The following is a 22,336-nucleotide window of genomic DNA, read 5'->3' as shown; positions in this document are numbered from 1 at the left end:
ACATCATCCTGATATCAGTAAAGAAAGAGAAAGTTTAGAAGGAGCAAATTAGGCAGACATAGTTGAGAAGGATAATTTTTAGGTGTATAATGGATTGCCATATACTTGCAGACTCTTGGACTATATGAGCAAAGGTTTTTAAATCACCAGGCTGAAAGTAATGAGATTCCCAGAGCACTCATGGGCTTAGGGTGCCCTTTATTTAAGCAGTTACTAGTTTAAAATCACCTTTAATAACACTCACATCATCATCATCAAGTTGCCACCCAACAAGCCTAGCTTCTTGCAAAAAAGTTAACTTGGATAACACATGGCCAAGTTTTCTGACTAATGCTGCATCGGGTAAAAATCTTTTGGTACTGAAGTCAAAAAACACTAATTGCTTGAGATTCTCAAAACCACCCATGAAGGCAAGCCATCCATCACTGCTCACACAATTTCCCGCCAAATCCAGCTGCTGGAGGTTTTTCAGAGAGTTCTTATTGAAAAATGCACCTGAGTAAAAAAATAGAAATAAGTATGTTAGTTGGAAGCAAAACAGTTTTTTAGGAGAAATGGCCATATTTGGACCAGTGTTTTACTTCAGAAAGAAGTTACAATTCTCTATAGATAAGGCAGTGACTGTGAATCTGGTCCATTGTATTTAAAAATTATATTTTTCCTCAAGTGTAAGGGAATCTCATAAATAGTAGTTAGTATAGCAAACCAATATAAATTATATATTTTCCCTTTTCCTGACTCTTCCAGGAAATAGAAGATTGCTTAAAAATTGAGGTGTGAGAGATGCTATTAAATATTTAGTTCTTGTTTTCAAAATTGGATTCAAACTTTGACAATATTAGGTCATTTCCTCTCCTGGAGAAGTAAACACCATGTAACTATTATTTCATTAGGTATGGAATGTTCCTAACTGTAAACTTCAGTAAGTGAGCCTCCTTCAGTATCTCAAGATTTGGGTTTTTTAGTTTTTTTCCCAACCCTCCCTAGACTCTTCAGGAACTTCCATTCCTTACAGAACAGGGCACTCTAAACTACGTCCTCCAAAGGTCAAGTGGATGTCCTAGCCATGACCATGAAGTCAAAGTTAACACCCTAAGGAATGGAAGAGTTAAAAAAGGAGATTTCTGAAAGAAGGCACGGAGCAAAGTCACCCCACCTGCCTGGACTGCTTACCTCTGAACTGTTACACGAGAGGGAAATAAAGCGCTCCCTTCTGTAAGCCGTGGTGTAGTTGGGTCTCTTGTTATACCAGCTTAGCCTGTGCCCAGCCTAGCTCAGATAGGGCCTCACTTTCTTCCCTCTTCCTCCTTCCCATAAGGAGCCCTTCTTTATTCTTTGTAGGGTGGCTTTCTCTCTGCTCTCTCTTATAGCTCATGTTTGTGTCCTTTCTGCCTCTGCCTCTTTTCCATGTGCTTCCCAGCATGGTAAGCACTCAGTCAAAATGCTGCTTGCCAGGAGTGTCTGTATATAAGGCTCCTTCCTCAAAGAGCAACTTCTTTTCTCCTTCTCGACTAGCAGAACAGATTTCACCACCTAAGAGGAACTGAACAAAGAAGAATTTAAAGCCCATTCTACCCTTAGAGGGCAAGCTATTTATACAGGCTTTCTGCTAAGGTTTAAGAATGGTGTCCACTTAATAAGAGAGCTTCTTGGATAATTATTAGAATGTATGCAAGCACAGGAACCAAGAACAAGCAACATAATCCGTAATCCAAGCGCATGCATTTTGTTAATTTGCAGTGCTTTTGCCATCACGAGGAGCAGACTAAGTCTGAGAGAAAAGGAATCTGACATTTAGAGCCTTAGGCTATACGTGGGATGTGAAGAATACAAGTGGCTTGATCCAAATTCCAGGCAAAATCTCAAGTGCTCTGGGTAGAAGGATTCTGATCCTTGAAGGGTTCCTGCGTCCTAAACAAAACTCTAGTATTGGCAGAGACCACCCTGTAGTTCACCTGAGCCAGAGCTCTTACCATTTATTCATTCAGCAAACATTTCCAAATGCCTACTGTGTACTATGGATTGTGCTAGGTGCTGGGGACATGTGAAAAGGACAGACATGGTCCCTGTCTCATTGGTGTGAAAACGTACATTATATATGGGTGATGGGTGCTGTGGTAGATCAGGGTGCCCTGGGAGCACACAAAGGCAATAGGCCTTCCAACCTCATTTTGCTCCCAGAACACTGGCCATTGGGCTTATATGCCCCAGGAGGAAGACTAAAGGATTTTCCTCAGGAGAAATTGAACTGCCTCCAAGAAAAGGCCCTATAAAAGAAAGAGCAATTTTGTTTTCCTGATCACCCACAGTGAAGCTAAACAGTTGAAAATTCACCCCTTCCCTCAGGCACACGGAGCTTCCTATCAACTTGTGCCTCACTCTAAAATGTGAAGAGAACAGTACAGGAATACCCGAGATTCGAGAACAGCCTCCAACAAGGAAGACAGACTAAAAGCCAAAAAAAAAAACTCTCAAGAAATGAGGCAACATAGGGAATGGGAAAAACAAATTTGAAAAACTTAGTTCTTTTCGGAGATCCTAAAAAGTTACTGCATCTACCCAACAAAAATAAGATGCTTTTTTTTTTTTTTTGTGAGGAAGATTAGCCCTGAGCTAACATCCATTGCCAATCCTCCTCTTTTTTTTGGTAAGGAAGATTGGCCCTGGGCTAACACCCGTGTCCATCTTCCTCTACTTTATATGAGATGCCGCCACAGCATGGCTTGACAAGGGGTGTGTCGGTGCACACCCAGGATCTGAACCCACGAACCCCAGGCCGCCACAGCGGAGCATGTGCACTTAACCGCTACACCACCGGGCTGGCCCCAAGATGCTATTTTTTTAAGTACATTTGGAGAACAAGAAATAGTGCTTGGAAAATAAAAATATGATATCAGGATCCATGTGCCAGAATGATTGGGCCCAGGATTTACAAAAGAGCTTCTAGACCATGAGTAGGGTCTATGATGGTTCTCTTTTTTTTTTTAGAACAAACTGGATAATGGAGTTCAGTTGTGATGGCTCTCTTTTTGAGAACAGGCTGGATGAGTTCAGCCTCAAACATTTAAATTGAAAGATGCCATTTAAAGAAGGATTTTGTTAGAAGAGGTGAAACAGATTCTTGAGCTAGCAACAATTTTAATTTGGGTGTCCCAGATTGCTGGTGGGCTAGAAACAAAATTTCGGGAGTCATAATCAAAAAATGGCAATTAAAGATTTAATGTCAAATGCAATCTCTGATGAAGAGCAGAGATCCTAGGACCAAGCTCTAAGGAAAATTGGGAGGATTTAATATCTGGGTGGAGGAATTGCCATTGCAAAGGAAACGGAGAAGTAGCCAAGGTGGCTTGGAAATCAAGAGAACATTTTGAAAAGGAGGGAGTGTTTAGTGTCAAATGTCCTACTCCTACTTGAGTAGAAGCTCAAGTTAAACATTTTGAAAAAGTGTCCACTGAATTAAGCCATGTGCAGGTGTGTGGAGAGTGAGCTGGAATGAGTAGAAAGTAACAGATGATCAGGAAATGGAGATGTACGGGGGGTACATAAATTTTTGTTATTGTTTTTGTCAACAATAAATGAATTTTTTTTTATTGTTACCTTGAAGGGGAGGTGAGAGAGAATGATAACCACAGGAGGAAGATAGGATTCAGGAAGAGTTTTATTTAAAATGGGAGCGATTTGAGCATCTTTAAAAACTGAGAGGAGGGGGTTGGCCCTGTGGCCTAGTGGTTAAGTTTGGCACAGTCCGCTTTGGCAGCCTGGGTTCAGATCCCTGGCATGGACCTACACCACTCGTCAATGGCCATGCTGTGGCAGCAACCCACATACAAAAAAGAGGAAGATTGGCACAGATGTTAGCTCAGGGGGAATCTTCCTCAGCAAAAAAAAAAAAAAAAAAAAAAACTGATAGGAAAGAGCCAGTAAGCAGGGGCATAATTGATGAAATGATGTCCCTGAATAGGAATGAGGGCAGGGCTGGGATCTCCTGCACAGCTAGAGCAGAGAGACTGCCCTTAGATAGGAGGAGAGAGAAAGAAAAAAAATCACATCCACTGTGAAATAGTAAAGACTGGTGGATTAAGGAGAATAAAGTTTGAGATAGTTTATGTGGCGTGCTGCATGCAGAAGCACAGTAAGACTGCCAGGAAATATTGAGAGAGATTGTGTTTGTTTATTGTTTTAATGGGCTTCAGGTATTCAGAATTGGATCACTCACTAATTTACCCACTAACCTACTCAGTCACTCATGAATCTATCACCCAAGAACAAAAACTTGGACCTACTATGTGATATCCCCCTATTCTACACATCTGCCTCCTTCCTGACCCAAAGGAACTATTATTCCAGATGTGGAGTTTAGCAATCTTTTGTATTTTAAAAAATATGATTTTGACAAAGACGGTATGTATAAAAAATATATTGCTTAGGTTATACTTTTATCATTTTTTGATATATAATCCACATACCATAAAATTCACCCTTTCAAAGTATACACTACAGTGATTTTTAGTATATTCACAAAGTTGTCACTATTTAATTCCAGAACATTTTAGTCACCCCCCAAAAAGAAACACTGTAGTCATTAGCAATCACTCTCATCCCCCCACAGACCCTGGCAACCACTAATCTACTTGCTGTCACTATAGATTTGTCTATTTTGGACATTTCATATAAATAGGATTATACAATATGTAGTTTTTTGTGACTGGTTTCTTTCACTTAGTATATTTTCAAGGTTCATCCATGTTATAGCATGGTCCAATACTTTATTCCTTTTTATGGCTGAATGATACTCTTGTAGGGGTATACAACATTTTGTTCATCCATTCACTAGTGATGGACATGTGGGTTATTTCCACTTTGGTGCTATTAAACATGTTATTAACAAGATTTTGTGTGGACATATATTTTCATTTGTCTTGGCTTGGAATTGGTAACTCTATGTTTAACCTTTTAAGAACTGCCAGAATATTTCCCTAAGCGGCTGCATCATTTTACATTCCAATCACCAGCATACGAGGGTTCCAATTTCTCCATGTCCTTGCCAATACTTGTTATTTTCTGTGTTTTTTATTATAATCATCCTCGTGGGTGGAAAGAGGCATTTCATTGTGGCTTTGATTTGCATTTCCCTGATCCTAATGATGTTGAGCATCTTTTTTGGTGTTTATTGGCCATTTGTATATCTTTTTTGGACAGCGTCTATTCAGGTCCTTTGTCTATTTTAAAAATTGAGTTATTTGTCTTTTTATCAATGAGTTGTAAGAAATCTTTATGTATTCTAGAGAGTAGTCTCTTATCAGTTATATGATTTGCAAAAATTTTCTCCAATTCTGTGGGTTGCATTTTCACTTTCTTGATGGTGTCCTTTGAAGCACAACTGTTTGTCATCTTGATGAAGTCCAATTTATCTATTTTTTTCTTTTCTTACTTGTGTTTGGTTGTCATATCCAAGACTTTGCCTAACCTGAAGTCATGAAAATTTACTCCCAGATTTTCTTCAACTTTTTAAATAGTTTTAGCCCTTAAATTTACATCTTTGATGCATTTTGAGTTAATTTTTTATATATGGTGTGAGGTAGGGGTCCAAATTCATTCTTGTGGATGTGGATATTCAGTGATCTGTATATCTATCCTTATTCCAGTACCACACTGTCTTGATTACTGTAGCTTTGTAGTAAGTTTTGAAATTGGAATGTGTATGTCCTTAGCTTTGTTCTACTTTTTCAAGATTGTTTTAGCTCTTCTGGGTTCCTTGAATTTCCACGTGAATTTTAGGATTAGCTTGTCAATTTCTGCAAAGAAGCCAGCTGGGATTTTGATAGCGATTGCTCTGAATCTGTAGATCAATTTGGGGAGTAGTGCCATCTTAACAATATTAAGTCTTCCAATCCATAAACACAAGATATCTTTCTGTCAATTTCTTGTTTAAGGGTTTCTATTATAAAGTTGCTATTTTTCCTTTTTTAATTGATAAATCTCTTGGGTAAGATACTAATATCCTGAAAGTTTTGCCCACTGATTTTAGCCTCCACCAGTTAATCTAGCCTGTAACAATTGTTACTACAAGGTTTGCTTAATGGTGAAACTTGCCAAAAATGTATCTCAGTTTAGTTTTTTCTTTATGGAAAAAAATTCAATTCTTCAATTTATAAGATAGTTATGGGTTATTTAGATTTTCTCCTAATTCCATTTTTTTTTTTTTTTGGTGAGGAAGATTGGCCCTGAGCTAACATCTGTTGCCAATCCTCTTTTTGCTGAGGAAGATTGGCGCTGGGCTAACATCTGTGCTCATCCTCCTCTGCTTTATATGTGGGATGCCTGCCACAGCATGGCTTGATAAGCGATGCATAGGTCCGTGCCCGGGGTCCGAACCTGGGAAACCCTGGGCCCCCAAAGTGGAGCGCACAAACTCAATCACTATGCCACTAGGCCAGCCCCATAATTCTTGAATCAGTTTGGTAAATTATATTTTTCTAAAAACATGTCTTCTTTGTCTAAGTTTTCAAATTTGTTGGTATCACAGTTGATGGATTTCTACATCTTTTAAATCTCTGATTTACCTATAATTATAACTCCTTTTTGGCCTTTGATTTTTTTAATAAACTGTATTTTTTAGAATAGTTTTAGATTTACAAAAATATTGCACACATAGAACAGAGTTCCCATACACTCCACACCCAACTTCCCCTATTATTAACATCTTACATTAGGATAGCATATTTGTTCAGAGTAGTGAACCAATATTGATACTTTACTAACTTAAGTCCCTAATTTATTAATATTTCCTTAGTTTTTACTAATGTCCTTTTTCTGTTCCAGGATCCCATCCAGGATATCATATTACATTTAATCATCGTGTCTCCTTAGGCTCCTTATGGAACCTCTTGTCTTGTGACAGTTTCTCAGACTCTCCTTGTTTTTTATTATCTTGACAGTTTTGAGGTATATTGGTCAGATATTTTGTAGAAGTCCCCTCACTTAGAACTTGTCTGATGTTCTTCTCATGATTAGACTGGAATTATGGATTTGGGGGAGGAAGATCACAGAGATAAAGTACCATTTTCATCACATCATGTCCAGGGTAGATACTATCAACACGACTTATCACTGCTAATGTTAACCTTAATCACCTGGCTAAGGTAGTGTTTGTCAAGTTTATCCACTGTAAAGCTGCTCTTTTCTCCCCTTTCTGTACTACCACTAAGGCAGTCACTATGTGCAGTCTACACTTAAGTAGCAGGAATTATGCTCCATTCCTTGTGGGCAAAGTATCTATGTAATTATTTGGAATTTTTCGCATAGGAGATTTGTCTCCTTCACCATTTATTTATTTATTCAATAATTTATTTATATCAGTATGGACTCATCGATATTTATTTTATGCTTTGGGATATAACCTAATACTACTTTATTTATTTTGTTGCTCAAATTGTTCCAGCTAGCCACTGTGAGCTGTTTCAGTTGGCTCTTATGTCATTTTGACATACTCCCATCATTGTAGGTGTTTCTTTGTTTGTTTGTCTTTTGTTTGTTTTGAGCACTTCCTTACTTTTCTGGTACTACAAGATGCTCTAGGCTTACCTTATATATTTATCTTTACTTATATTTGTATTTACTTATATATTTATATTTTATATAGCCTTATCTTATCTTATATATTTCCCCAGTCCTAGAATTATCCATTTTGTCAAAGCACTCTCGTTCCATTTATTGGAGAATGGTATTAGAAACTAAGATCTGGGTACTATGAGTGCTCATTGCTTCTGAGGTGTCATTGCTTCTAGGCCCTCTCAGCTGACAGAGCAAAGAATATGTGTATGTATATGTGTAAGAAAAACTCAGTTCATTCTACCTCCTGTGTTTCTCCTGTGTGTCTCCTGTGTGTCTCCTTTACTACTCATACAAAACACTTTAGACACTTCTGGTCACCAAATATGTGGAGGTTTTTCCCCACACCAAGCAATTCTCTGCAATACCAGCGGGGTGTCATGCAATTGAACTCATTTCTAACACTAACTGAAGATAGTGTCAAATCGCACAGACAAAGGGCTCAGGTCCACAAGACTGCTCCCAGCCTACTTCAGATGCCAATCACAAGTAGTAGGTCCTAAGGTTACTCACAACTTCTGTCTGCTTTGGCTACAAATCAGAGGTTCCCATGACCCCTCCTCAGTTAATTTGCTAGAGCATCTCACAGAACTCAGGGAAGCACTTACTTATGTTTACCAGTTTATTAAAGGATATGATAATGGATATAGGTGAACAGCTAGATGAAGAGATACATGGGGTGAGGTCTGGGAGGGTCCTGAACACAGCAGTTTCTGTCCATGGGGAGTTGGGGTGCATCACCCTCCTGTTGTGGATGTGTTTGCCAACCTGGAAGCTCTCTGAACCCCCTACTATTGAGGTTTTATGGAGGCTTCGTTCCATAGGCATGATTAATTATTAACTCCATTTCCAGCCCCTCCCTTCTCTGGAGGATGGGAGTGGAGCTGAAACTTCCAGGCTTCTAATCATGTCTTGGTCTTTCTGGTGACCAGTTCCTATTTAGGAGCCCACCCAGAGTTGTCTCAATAGAGCAAAATGTGCTCCTAGTGCTCTTATCACTTAGGAATTTACAAGGGTGTTAGGAGCCCTGTGTCAGGGATGGGGTCAAAGACCAAATATTAGAACAAGAGATGCTCCTAATTCTCTTATCACTTAGGAAATTAAAAGGGTTTCAGGAACTCTGTTCCAGGAACCGGGGGTAGAGACCAATATATATTTTCTATTATCTCATAGTATACTATGTATACACTAGTATATCCATGTATATCTCCATATATATTAGTGTATACATAGTATACTATATATAGTATATACTTAAATATACTGTATATTTATATACTTAAAAGTATAAATACTATATGTACGTATTTCTATATGTAACCATCTATATCTTTATTAAGCTAAACATAAGATGAGTTCATACTGATGTCTCCAACTCTAATCCATTACCACATTGATCATTCTAGCCTCCTCATCTTGCTCTAAATTCCCACCCCAACAATGAGAAACCTGGCTCCCACCATCTGCCATCCATTTACTGAACTATTCAATTCCAGTGTATATGTATAGCAGTATCAGAATTGCTAACCTGTACCCCCCTGGCATATAACTTCATCAGTTGCAGTACAGTGCTAATGTAGTTTATTCTGCCTTTAGTTTTATAGACCACTCATTTCCAAAGTTATTTAGGTCAACACTTTTCCCTTCATCCTCTTCAGTGAGGTTATTTTATTGTTTGTAATACAGTTAGATTGTTTTGCATTCTGCATTCCATCCTCAGGTTTCCTAGACCTCCTAAATGATTTTTTAGTTTGCATACGTTAAGGTTCACTCTTTGTGCTGTAAAATTCTATGGGTTTCAACAAATGCATAGTGTCATGTATGCACAATTACAGTATCATACAGAATAGTTCCACTGCTCTAAAAAATCCCCTCCCTCCTCTCCTCCTGAGCCCCTGACAACCACTGAGGTTCTGTTTTTTGTGAGGCAGATCAGCCCTGAGCTAACATTTGCCAATCTTCCTCTTTTTGCTGATGAAGACTCGCTCTGGGCTAACATCCGTGCCCATCTTCCTCCACTTTATATGGGACGCCACCACAGCATGGCTTGACAAGCGGTGCGTTGGTGCGCACTCGGGATCCGAACCCCGGGGCCCCCGAAGCGGAGCGCGCGCTCTTAACTGCTACGCCACGGGGCCAGCCCCAACCACTGAGTTTTTTAATGTCTCAATAGTTTTGCCCTTTCCAGAATGTTATATAATTGGAATCATAAATTATGTAGCCTTTTCAGATTTGCTTTTTTCACTTAGCAATATGTATTTAAGTTTCCTGTATGTCTTTTCATGGCTTGATAGCTCATTTCTTTTTGCCACTGAATATTATACTATTATATGGCTCTACCAAAGTTTGTTTATCCGTTCACCTATTGAAGGACATTTCAGTTGCTTCCAGCTTTTGACAATAATGAATAAAGCTACCACAAACATTCGTGTGTTTGTCTCCATTTTGATTAATGAAATTATTTATGTCACTCTATTTTTTCTTGATCAGTCTTGCTTGACTTTTATCTGTTTTGTTACTCTTTTTAAAGAACCAACTTTAAGCATTATTAATCCTTTTTATTATATTTTGTTTTCTATTTCATTTATTTATACTCATGTTTATTAGCGTGGGGTTTACTCTGTTGTTTTTCTGGCTTCTTAAATTAGAAACATTCATTTTCAGCCTTTCTTCTTTTCTGACGTAAGTATTTAAGGGTATGAGAATTTTATTCAAGGCCCGCTTTTGCCACTTGCCACAAGCGTTGATATATAATGTTTTCTTACCATTCGGTTCTAAATATTTTTGTTGAAATTTGTCACTATAAACTTGTAGGGTACTTACCTGCCAAATTGTGTGACTTTCTCCAGTAGCCTGAGTGTAGGTACAGAAAAAGTGGGAAGTTAAGGACAATCCAGGCTTGGAGTTTTGCCAGGAAAGTACATCCCAACCACTGTATCTAATTTCATAGCTCACATCCACATCTCATTTTCTCCCTGCATCTCATTAGGTAGTCTTTCTTTAATTAGACACTCCATTTCTCATTACACTTTCTTCATTTTACTATTGCATCTATCACAAATATCCATCACTAAATGTCATTGCCTAAATTGACTGGTGATACTGTGGGCCATGAGAGTTTCAGCTATTGTGACAAGAATGTTTGCAAGTGTGGAGGATGGGATCTAAACTAGGTAGGAAGGGAAGTCAAGATAAATGGAGGCTATTGAATAAGTAGATACTAGTGGGCTCAATGGACTGGAAGTCCCAATGAAGTAAAACGAACTGCTGATAAGGAATCATTGAGTAACTGAGATGGAAATGTAGAAGGTTGTAGCTTGAGAATGAATTATCTGAATTTAATATCTTGGAGGTAGAACAATTTTAAGTGAATTATCATAATCTGATAAGTCCATGCTCACATGGCTGAAGGAGAGTGGAAGGGAAGGTCATTGAAGAGGAAGGTCAGTGTTTTGGTTCAGTAGTTTCACATAAGTGAAGTCTTCTAGGTTGATGACCAGAGTTAGAGGGTAAGGAGTTCTGTAAGATAGTTGCCAAAGTCTTCAGTGAAGAAGAAAAAGTGACAAGAAATTCATAGTTCACAGCAACAAAAAGGCACAGAATGTAGTCCAATCAAGTGGCCTAACCTTCGCGCTAGTAGGAATGCTTAATGAGGTTGGAGAAGGAGTGTCCTGGAAGGGCAGTGAGAATCAAGGGGAACCTGACCTTGCTTTTTGACTCTGAGAGGCATAAAAATTAGGAGAATAAAAGGTGACTATTTAAGAGAGCTGTAGGGGAGAGCCAGGTTTCAGTTAGGGCCAGGAAGTGTCTAAAACCTTTGGTAAAAAGATACTTTTCTCAAAATACCCCCGATGTCTCCAGTGCATCTCACCCACCCTGTATCTCATTATGCACTGCACATCTCATGACATATTTCTTCCCTACTTCTTCCTCTGTAGCCTTTATTTCATTAGACTCCGCATTTCTTATTACCAGTCTGCATTTTATTATCCCATCTCAAGGCATATTGCATCTCATCCATCACGTATACCATCACTAAATGGGGATGAGAATCCCAAAGCCAGGTCTGATCCAGGAGAGGTATTGTGGACCACAGCCAGAAAACTTAAGCTAGAGGATTTCAGTTTGAACATTTGGTTGGTTGGGATATTATAAAGAGCTTGTGAAATCATACAAGTGTATTTTAGAATTTTTGGATGATTTTATTTATAACAAAACAGAACTTACTATAACAAAGCTTGAGGTTCTAAGAACACAAGCTAGCTTTTACCTCAGGGCAAATTGTGGAACTCCTGTAAGTTCATTTGTTCATTCATACAACAAATATTTGTTGAGCATCCACTGTGGGATATACACTCAATACCATGTCCAATGGCATGGGCCCTGTCCTCAAAGAGCTCACAGTTTAGTAGGGCAGATAGACATATGAACACATTCTCTAAATTCAAGTAGTAAGTGCTCTAATAAAAATAAAGCACTGTCTGTGTGTAATAAAGAAAACCACTGTTTTTTAAAACTGGGATTGGATACAAGAACATTGGAAAACTGGCATATCTACTAAAGCTGAACATATGCTTACCTATTATCTTTAGCTACAATCCAAATCCACTCCTAGGTATATACCCAGCAAAAATGTGTCTCTTTGTTCACGAAAAGATATGTACAAAAATGTTCATAGCAGCACTATTAATAGTATTCAAAACTATGAGCCAGCCCCGTGGCCAAGTGGTTAAATTTCCATGCACTCTGCTCTGGCAGCCCAGGTTCAGATCCCTGGTGTGGATCCCAGGTGCGGACCTACTCCACTCATCAGCCATGCTGTGGAGGCATCCCACATACAAAATAGAGGAAGACTGGCACAGATGTTAGCTCAGGGCTAATTTTCCTCAACCAAAAAAAAAAAAAACCAGAGGAAGATTGGCAATTAATGTTAGCTCAGGGCAAAACTTCCTCACCAAAAAAAAAAAAAAAGAAATAGTGCTCAAAACTAAAAATTACTCAAATGCCTATCAATAGTAGAATGGGAAAATCAGTTGAGGTATCATCACATGATAGAAGATTTTACAATGAGAATAAACCAACCACAACTACACCCAATAATGTGGATGAATCTCACACATATAATGCTGAGCAAAAGAAGACACAAAAGAATACATACTGTATGATTCCATTTATGTAAAATTCAAAAACAGCCAAGACTAATCTATGGTGTGAGAAGTCAGGATAGCAGTTACCCTTGGAGAGAAGAGAGCTATAAAGCTGCTAATTTTCTGTTTCTTGATCTGGGTCCTAGTTACACGGGTATGTTCGCCTTATGAAAATTCATTGTACTATCTACTTGGGATTTGTGTACTTTTCTGTCAGTATGTTATACTTCAATTAAAAAGTACAAAGACAAAATGAACCCTAACTCTGGCTCCTGCCTTCTAACGTGATTCACATAATGAAGGATATAAATCTATTTTTCTCCCTGCTGTTTGTAGAGCCCAGTGGTGGATGGGGAATAGGTGAGACCTGGAACTGAAGCCCACCATTTATAGAGCACGTTAATGACTCTTTGGATATATAAAGGAAGGTCCAGAGCTGAGTTTGGGTTCAGAGGACTAGATATTATTTAATTACTATTCATAATAAAATGGAAGGAATTTTTTTGGAATTCCTGGGGAAATGGGAAGAGGACAAGGCAATTGACAGGCAACTGGTTCCTGAATTGGCAGAAATGGTTGAGCATATCTTTGAGACTGGAAAGTGCCAATATTAAATTTAATTAATCTGCTATTTAGAACCATCATGTAATCCCACCCTCACAATTACTCGTAAGCACTCAGTAAATCTGCTACATCTATAATTGTACTGGGGCCTTCTTATAAGAATTAAAGACAAGTGACTCTTCTCCCCATCTGAGTCACTTGGAGAATAGGCAAAGGAACCACTGCAGGAGGCAAGATGACAGATCGAGAGACACATGGGAGCAGAAATTCAGAGCCAGAAGTGACCATGGAAACAGAAGCCCTGGATCTAGGTTGACATCCTGGGCAGCATATGGATTAGGGCAGTGTTTTTTTCTAAGTTTCAGGGTCTCCCCTTCTTTAGAGGAACACAAAATAAATTTAATGGGGTGCAATCAGCATGTTTTAAGTGCAATAGGATAGAAAGAATAGAAAATAAGAGTGTATCACACATAGCAAAAGATCACTACTTTTTGTGAAACTTTTTAAATGTGTATGTATGTGTGTATTAGGTCATGAGATAAAATGTGTTTTTAACTGTGAGGCATAGTCAAAAACAGTTTGAAAGACTCTGGACGAGAGGCTTAAAGCAAACATCTAGTTTCCACGTGGGGGTGCAGAAGAGGGAGCATAAGGAGAATATTTCACCACGGAGGAGATATTCAAGGTAGGTCTTAAAGCAACTGTAGCAGAAGGTGAAAGACATTCTAGAAGGAGTACATGTACGAAGGCATTTTTGGAGGCATTTCTCCAAAATGGACCCGCAAGAGGTCCATGAGGATGGCATCTACGTAGGTGGGGAAGTGTGGCAGAAGATGAAGGTGGAGAGGAAGATGAACTGAGGCCCCATTGTAAAGGGTCTTATCATCACAAGTGAGCAAGTCGTACTTTATTTTGCAGGCTAAGGGAGTTTTTTTTTAAAAGGAAGATAACCCTAGTTTCTGGCTCCCCTTGAAGCCTACAGAGAATAATGATCACAGTATCATTTATTGAGCATATACAACGGGTCAGTGTTGAACTTCTTACATTATATGCATTAGCTCAATTACTGATTAGCACAATAACCACTAATATGGAAGTATGATAGTTATCCTCATTTGACAGATGAGCAAACTGAGGCTCAGAGACTTGAACTAAGTTGCTGTAGGTCATACATCTAGCAAGTGGAAGGGGTGGGCATGTCTGTCTGACTCCACACCAATGCAGCTAACCATATCATTAAAGCTGGAGCCTCTAGAGGGGCCCGACAGAAAGCAATCGTTACACCTGGCTAGAGAGCAAGGGCAGAGAACGCTTGGCTCTCACTCTTCAGCTTTCGCCTCAAGCCCAAACAGACTGCCTTCTATGCCTCTGGGAGGTGAGGAAGTGGCTGGAGGGGAGCAGTGAAAGCACCTACACTCTCCCCTTTTTCATCAACTCTTCCTTTTCTGACTCCAACCCTTTTCCCAGCTTTAGTATGACAACCTCCTTATGTCTCTGCTGCTTTATAAAACAAGGATAATAATAGTTACCTTTTATTAGGGACATAGTGATAATTCCACAAATTCATTTTTTTTTTTTTTGTGAGGAAGATCAGCCCTGAGCTAACATCCATGCTAATCCTCCTCTTTTTGCTGAGGAAGACCGGCTCTGAGCTAACATCTATTGCCAATCCTCCTCCTTTTTTTTTTTTCCCCAAAGCCCCAGTAGATAGTTGTATGTCATAGTTGCATATCCTTCTTAGTTGCTGTATGTGGGACGCAGCCTCAGCATGGCCAGAGAAGTGGTGCGTCGGTGCGCACCCGGGATCCGAACTCCAGCCGCCAGTAGCGGAGCGCGCTAAGCCACGGGGCCAGCCCCCACAAATTCTTTTAAAAAAGACTTTGAGAATAAATTAGTTACTAATATTGATTTGTTCATTTTGTCCTTTTTTTTTTACTTGCATCTTAGGGTACATCATTATAGCTAAATTTCCAAGAGTCGGTTGCCTTCTATTATGCTTATTTTTATCATTTATGTACGGAGGCTATAAGGCACTAGGCAATTAAAGTCAAATGGCAAATTACTACCAGCTCAGTTCTTATTTCATTAAACACACCATCTTCTTCTCTGGTCTAAATGGCCAGCCTCAGAAGTGGGCAAATTATGTGGCTACTGACTTAAAGTTTTGCAAGATGCTCAAAGGTCTCTACCTAAATATGCCTCCCCCACATGCAATTCTAATTCTACACACTCCCCAACAGCCTCCTTGAAAAGACACATCCTTTCCAACTCGCTTAAGGTATGAGGTTACCTGAGAGAGACTATTTATTAGCTAACTAATTAGTCTGTCACATAAGCCACCTGCCTCCAATATCACGCAGAACAGAGGAGGGGCCTGAAAGAATAACACCCAGGATGATATGATCTGATGTGTTAAGGGAGTGGGTAGAGGAGACGGAAATGGAGTTAGGAATTAAGGGAAGGAAAGATCCAGAACTTGAAGCACCATTAGGGAAGACAAAACCATTAGGGCAGCCAAAGGCCTTAGACACACAGGTGTCTCTAAGAAGGAAGGTTTTAAAAAGAGGAGCAGGTGGGGAGTTAATGTTTAATGCGTACAAAATTTCAGTTGAGAAAAATGAAAAAGTTCCGGAGAGAGATGGTGATGGTGGTTGCGCAAGAGCATGAATGTACTTAATACCACAGAACTGTATACTTAAAATGATTAAAACGGTAAGTTTTATGATATGTATACTACAAATATATTCTAGACAATTTGTGAGGGAAGTGAAGGCAGTCAAGGCTGTTTCCGTTAGTCCTTTGCCTTGGATAGTATGGTAGTCAGCCTTCAAGATGGCTCTAATAATCTGCACTTCCTACTATTCACTCCTTTATATTGTCCCCTCCCGTACTGGATAGGGCAGACCTGGGTAACCAATAGGATACAGCAGAAATGACCAGGAATGATCTTCCAAGGCTAGGTTGTAAAAGACATTGCAGCTTCCAACTGGTTCTTTCTTGGATCTCTTGCTCTAGGGCAAGTGAGCTGCCACGTTGTGAGGACACTTAAACAGCCTATGGAGAGGTCTAGGGATGAGAAACTGAGGCCTCCAGCCAACAGCCAGCATTAACCTGCCAACCAAGTGAGGAGCTGCCTTGGAAACAGATCCTTCAGCAGCCCTGGTCGACATCCGGACTGCAACCTCATGACAGAGCCTAAGCCAGAACTATCTAGCTAATGTGCGCCCAAATTCCTGACCACAGAAAATGAGATAACGTTTATAGTTGTTTTAAGCCACTAAAATTTTGGGGTAATCTGTTACACAGGACTAATAACTAATACAGATAGCATGAGGCCCTTTCATCAACTGCCTGAGGCTGGTGGTGTCTTTAGTCATTTATATACAGTCATGCGCCACATAACAACCTTTCAGTTAATGATGGACTGCGTATACAACGGTGGTCCCATATCATCACTGCCGTATGTAGCCTAGGTGTGTAGTAGGCTATACCATCTAGGTTGGTGTAAGTACACTCTATGATATTCACACAAGGAGGAAATCTCCTCATGACACGTTTCTTAGAACATATCCTCGTCATTAAGTGACACATGACTGTATCTCTGTTTGTTCCTAGATTTTATCACAGCTACTTAAAGATATTCTGTGACCTCATTTAGATAAAGTTGCACTTATCTTTACATGTTTTGAATACCCAACAGGTGGCTTAAAAATATTTCCCAAGATTGGAGGGGCATTGCTGAATTTCAGACAGTTGAGGCTACAAAGAGCAATTCCTAACATAATATACCTTGTCAGATAATGTGAATGTTTTTCCTTTGATAGTGTAGGTAAAATGCTTAAAAACCTGAAGGCAGGCCAGTGTTCTAAATCATTTTAGGGGCCGGCCCCATGGCTTAGCAGTTAAGTGTGCGCGCTCTGCTACTGGTGGCCTGGGTTCGGATCCCGGGCGCGCACCAACGCACGCCTTGTCCAGCCATGCTGAGGTGGCGTCCCACATACAGCAACTAGAAGGGTGTGCAACTATGACAGACAACTATCTACTGGGGCTTTGGGGAGAAAAAGGGGAAAAAAAAAAACAAAGGAGGAGGATTGGCAATAGATGTTAGCTCAGGGCCGGTCTTCCTCAGCAAAAAGAGGAGGACTGGCGTGGATGTTAGCTCAGGGCTGATCTTCCTCACAAAAAAAAAAAAAAGAAAAGAAAAGAAATCATTTTACTCCTTAACATGTGTGAACTCTCTTTAAATATATTTGTATAAAAAAAGAGGAGGCAAAATGAATAAATAAATGAAGGCACTAAATAAATAAATAAAGCCACCTTAAGAACTTTTTTAGGGCCAACTTCTTTTCCCTGGGCTCCCTGGGTGTGTGTACCTACCTAGAATCCTAATCTCTGCATCTGTGAGTCTCCAGTTTTTCAGGCCAAGCTTGATGAGTTGTGGGGCCCTCTCCAGCTGCTCCAACAGCCTGGCCAGGCTGACTCGTACATCACTCCACCAGGGCAGCATCAGCACAGTTAGCTGTTCCAGGACATGCAGCCTGTCAACTTGAAGAACCAGAGAGCAGTTCAGGAATTGGATCCATCTCAAAATTGTTGGAGAAGGAATGGTCTTTATCTCTACAGCCTACTCAATGTGCAATGAGAATCGACTTGCTTTTTGGTTAATATTTTTATGGAAAGTGTTCAAGAATATGCAAATATTATGCAGAATAGTATAATGAAACTGTATGTACTAATAAGCCAACTTTCAACAAACATCAAATCATGGACAATCTTGCTTCATCCTCACTGAATTCCTTCCCTTCTGTATTATTTTGAAGTAAATCTGAGACAGTATCAGTTCTTTTTTTTTCGTTTTAGTATAATCACAATATCACTATCACACCTTAAAAATATTATCACTAACTCCTTAAGCAAATTTGTCTTGAACATCACTTACTCTCAGACACTAGCTCCCTAGAAGGAGGCAAGCAGATGGGAGCCTCAGATGCAATGAGCGTATGAAAACTTGTGGTTCAAAAGTCATAGGTCTGTGTTCCTCAAGGGCAGTTTAAGAAAGGGCTAAATGACTTCCTTAAGGTACATCTAGCAAGGCAACCATGGGTAAAAGAAACCTCAGGGCTCAGGCCATGCTTTTCTGACTATCCAGTACATATATCTGAGTATCTGCTTTAGATTGTCATTCTTACTCAGTTCATGTAGAGCTTCATTTCCATCCTTTTCCAGGTGATTTTCAGATAAATCAAGAATGCTCAGTTTGGCCAAATTGTGAAGATTCTGAGCTGGAAAAAAATTTTAATCCAAAGTAAAAAAGACTTTCAGGGAACTATATATGCATTTAAAAATATCCTTAGAAGAATTCTGAGTCAATGCTTATCTTCTTTGTTGATAGTATACAAACTATTATTTGGTTTGAGTAATTTAATTATTCTCAAAGGTATTTGGATAGGTTTAACCCCCAACTCCCATGACTATGACCAAATGGACAGATATTTCCTGGTCATAAACTTCAATTCACATAAAGCCTAAAGCAGCATGGAATATGGTTGTTATGTCACTATAGGAAAGTCACTCCATTTTTCTAAGCCTCAGCGTTTTAATCTTTAGAATGAGGAATTTGAATTAGATAAACTGTGAGGTTGCTGCCAATTCTAAAATGCCCTTATCATGCAGGAGAAACAAAGGAACAAAAAACAGATGAGCTGAGCTGTTCTTTGTGTACCTCAGTTTAGTCGATTTTGTTAATGTCATAGTTGTGATGTTAATAATAAAAACTTAGAAAGTAAAAAAAAAAGAGAGATGAGAAAAATAGAAAACAAATAGCAAAAAGGCAGATGGAAATCTAGCCATATCAATAATTACATTAAATGTAAATGGACTAAATACTCCAATTAAAAGGCAGGGATCATAAAACTGGAATTTTTTTTTTTTTTTTTTTTTGGTGAGGAAGATTAACCCAGAACTAACATCTGTTGCCAATCCTCCTCTTTTTGCTGAGGAAGATTGGCCCTGGGCTAACATCTGTGCCCATCTTCCTCTACTTTATGTGTGAGACTCCTGCCACAGCATGGCTTGATAAGCAGTGTGTAGATCCGTGCCCAGGATCCAAACCTGTGAACCCCAGGGCGCCGAAGCAGAGTGTGCGAATAACCACTACGCCACCAGGCCGGCCCCAAAAACTGGAATTTTTTTTTTTTTTTAAAGTAATACCCGGGGCCAGCCCCGTGGCTTAGTGGTTAAATGCATGCACTCCGCTACTGGCGGCCCGGGTTCGGATCCCGGGCGCGCACTGAGGCACTGCTTCTCCGGCCATGCTGAGGCCGCATCCCACATACAACAACTAGAAGGATGTGCAACTATGACATACAACTATCTCCTGGGGCTTTGGCGAAAAAAAAGAGTAGGATTGGCAATAGATATTAGCTCAGAGCCAGTCTTCCTCAGCAAAAAGAGGAGGATTAGCATGGATGTTAGCTCAGGGCTGATCTTCCTCACAAAAAAAAAAAAGTAATACCCAACTTTATGCTAGCTACAAGAGATGTATTTTAATGACAAAGACAAAAATATGTTGAGGTATAAAATATGGAAAACTATTTTATGTGCAAACATTAATTATAAAATGCTATCACTCTAGCTAAGAACTAAGTTCTTTTCTTCACTTCAGATATTTATCATGGTTACTTAATCTAGTGGAAGTTTTTCCTATCAAGACTGATTAGATGGGCTGGCCCCGTGGCTTAGCAGTTAGGTGCTCGCGCTCCGCTGCTGGCGGCCTGGGTTTGGATCCCAGGCGCGCCCCAACGCACTGCTTCTCCGGCCATGCTGAGGCCGTATCCCACATACAGCAACTGGAAGGATGTGCAGCTATGACATACAACTATCCACTGGGGCTTTGGGGGGAAAATAAATAAATAAATAAATAAAATCTTAAAAAAAAAAAAAGACTGATGAGAAAAATCTCCTTTAAAAAAATTAGTCAAGTTTTTCATGAATATATACTCACTATAATATTAGTTATTATTATTTTTAATCAATCATATGAACACTTTTCTTAGAGTAAAATATCTTCTGGGGTTTGGTGTTTTAAAATAAAAAAAACCTGTGGAACTCCTCTTAAAAAAGGTACGGTTACTATTGTTAGTTCTAAATCTGTCTCTTCCCAATGGCAAATAGAGAAGTGAAGGTTAGTTCTAAATCTGTCTCTTCCCAATGGCAAATAGAGAAGTGAAGGAGTGTGTTCATCATTCTCATTCTCCTAGTGTTTGTCTAGCCTTTTCTTTTTTTTTTTTAAAGATTTTATTTATTTATTTATTTTCCCCCCAAAGCCCCAGTGGATAGCTGTATGTCATAGCTGGGCATCCTTCTAGTTGCTGTATCTGGGACGCGGCCTCAGCATGGCCAGAGAAGCAGCGTGTTCGTGCGCGCCCGGGATCCGAACCCGGGCCACCAGCAGCAGAGCGTGAGCACTTAACGGCTAAGCCACGGGGCCGGCCCTGTCTAGCCTTTTCTAATCATGGATTTCTCTAGCTTTTGGTTACCTTAGCGTACAAATGGTTTCCTTAGTAATCTTTACAGACTCCCAGCAGTTTTATATTTTGTTTTTGAAAGGGCTAGACCATCTTTTTTCCCAAAATCTAAATTTAAAAAACATCTGAATTGAACATATCCAGTTCATTCAGAAATATGCAAAAGTTTCTCCATACTTGGCATGCACACCCTTTGGAAACTCAAAGGACTCAACTCATATTAATGCACATTAACTCCATCTTAACACGGCAATGGGTAAGAATTGGAAGGCCTGAGAACATTTAAGGAAATCCTTCTCTCTGCTTCTCAATCATTTATTTATCCATTCATCCAAATATTTATTAGGCAGTTATTATCTAACAGGACAAGTGTCAGGTGTCAAGTGTCACCTATTTCTTTTCTTTTTTTTATTAAAGTAACATTGGTTTATAACATTATATAAATTTCAGATGTACATCATTATATTTCGACTTCCGTATAGACTACATTGTTGATCACCTATTTCTTATTTTCTTCCTCTTCACCTTCTCTTAAAATTATAACATCTTCAATTATTCTAAAATTCTCTCCTCTTATCTATCTATAATAAATTTTCATTCCAATTATGGAGAAAATCATTAAAAACAGGTGAGATATTACCTAGAAGTCTTTATTACCTTTTCCAATTTCTCTAAAAATTAAATTTCCATTTGAGAGACTTGGCATGCATTAGTATAAAAGTATCACGTGTTCTCTTACACTGTTCTCATTCAGTTAATGCAGGCAACAGTTACCTAGGGTTTTCACAGCATTTGCTGACAGGCAGCAGGAGACTAATTGGATTTCCTCAAGGTCGCAGGGTTCGGCTGACAGAGACTTGACTATGTAATCCATTCCCTCCCCAATGGCAGACAAGTGGGTCAAACGAAGTAAACACATCTTCCTCAGGTTTGTCAGACCTTCAGCTGCAAAAAGATGGGAAGGAAATGCATTAGGACACCAAGTTAATTTGATTTAACCATGGATTAATGGACTGAAAAGACGGCAAAGAACAATTGCACAGAGAGCTTGCCATGCTCTCTCTGTAGAGACCTTGAGTTAAAAAAAAGCCAAAGAGAGTTGTTTTTCTTTCTACTATCACTTTCCAGTCTCCTGGACCACACAAAGGTCACTTATGTGGAGGTCATTCTCTTAATAGCATGAGAAAAACTATAGTAAATGTGTAGTATTTTAATGAGTATCGGCGTGTACCTTTACCATAACTTTTCTCATAGAATGAAGTTTTCTGAATGAGCACTCTCCCTTTTATCCCCTCAAAAATCTTAGGAGGGGTGTAGGCTGAATTCAGAGGGGCAGCCTGGGGACTTCAGTTCCTGGGTGTGCTTCTAGTATAACTGTTTCCAGCCTTGAAGAAGCCCTGCTTGTGACTGCAGGATGTGGGGCCTGCCTGATGCTTTACAATGAAGACCGCATCCCATGCAGCGTGTTTAACCAAGAGAAAGATTTAT

General features: G+C 39.4%; 1 protein-coding gene across 2 annotated transcripts in view; it reads right to left on the bottom strand.

Moving 5' to 3' along the window:
• Positions 1–161: 161 nt before the first annotated feature.
• NLRC4 (NLR family CARD domain containing 4) overlaps positions 162–22,336 on the bottom strand; it is a 47,586-nt gene continuing 25,411 nt past the window's right edge. For both annotated transcript variants that reach the window (XM_014781275.2, XM_087436944.1), the window contains exons 6-9: positions 21,623–21,793; positions 18,512–18,604; positions 17,700–17,867; positions 162–495 (exon numbers count right to left, since the gene is read on the bottom strand). In XM_014781275.2, coding sequence (XP_014636761.1) covers positions 203–495; positions 17,700–17,867; positions 18,512–18,604; positions 21,623–21,793 — 725 coding nt within the window. In that variant the 3' untranslated portion in view covers positions 162–202. The remainder of the gene's footprint in view (positions 496–17,699; positions 17,868–18,511; positions 18,605–21,622; positions 21,794–22,336) is intronic.

Source organism: Ceratotherium simum, chromosome 11 (assembly GCF_057802395.1).
Source record: "Ceratotherium simum simum isolate JZ-2026a chromosome 11, ASM5780239v1, whole genome shotgun sequence".
In the NCBI taxonomy this organism is placed as follows: Eukaryota; Metazoa; Chordata; class Mammalia; order Perissodactyla; family Rhinocerotidae; genus Ceratotherium; species Ceratotherium simum.
Note: the sequence above shows the minus strand (reverse complement) of the source record. Positions and strands in the feature narration are given on the sequence as shown.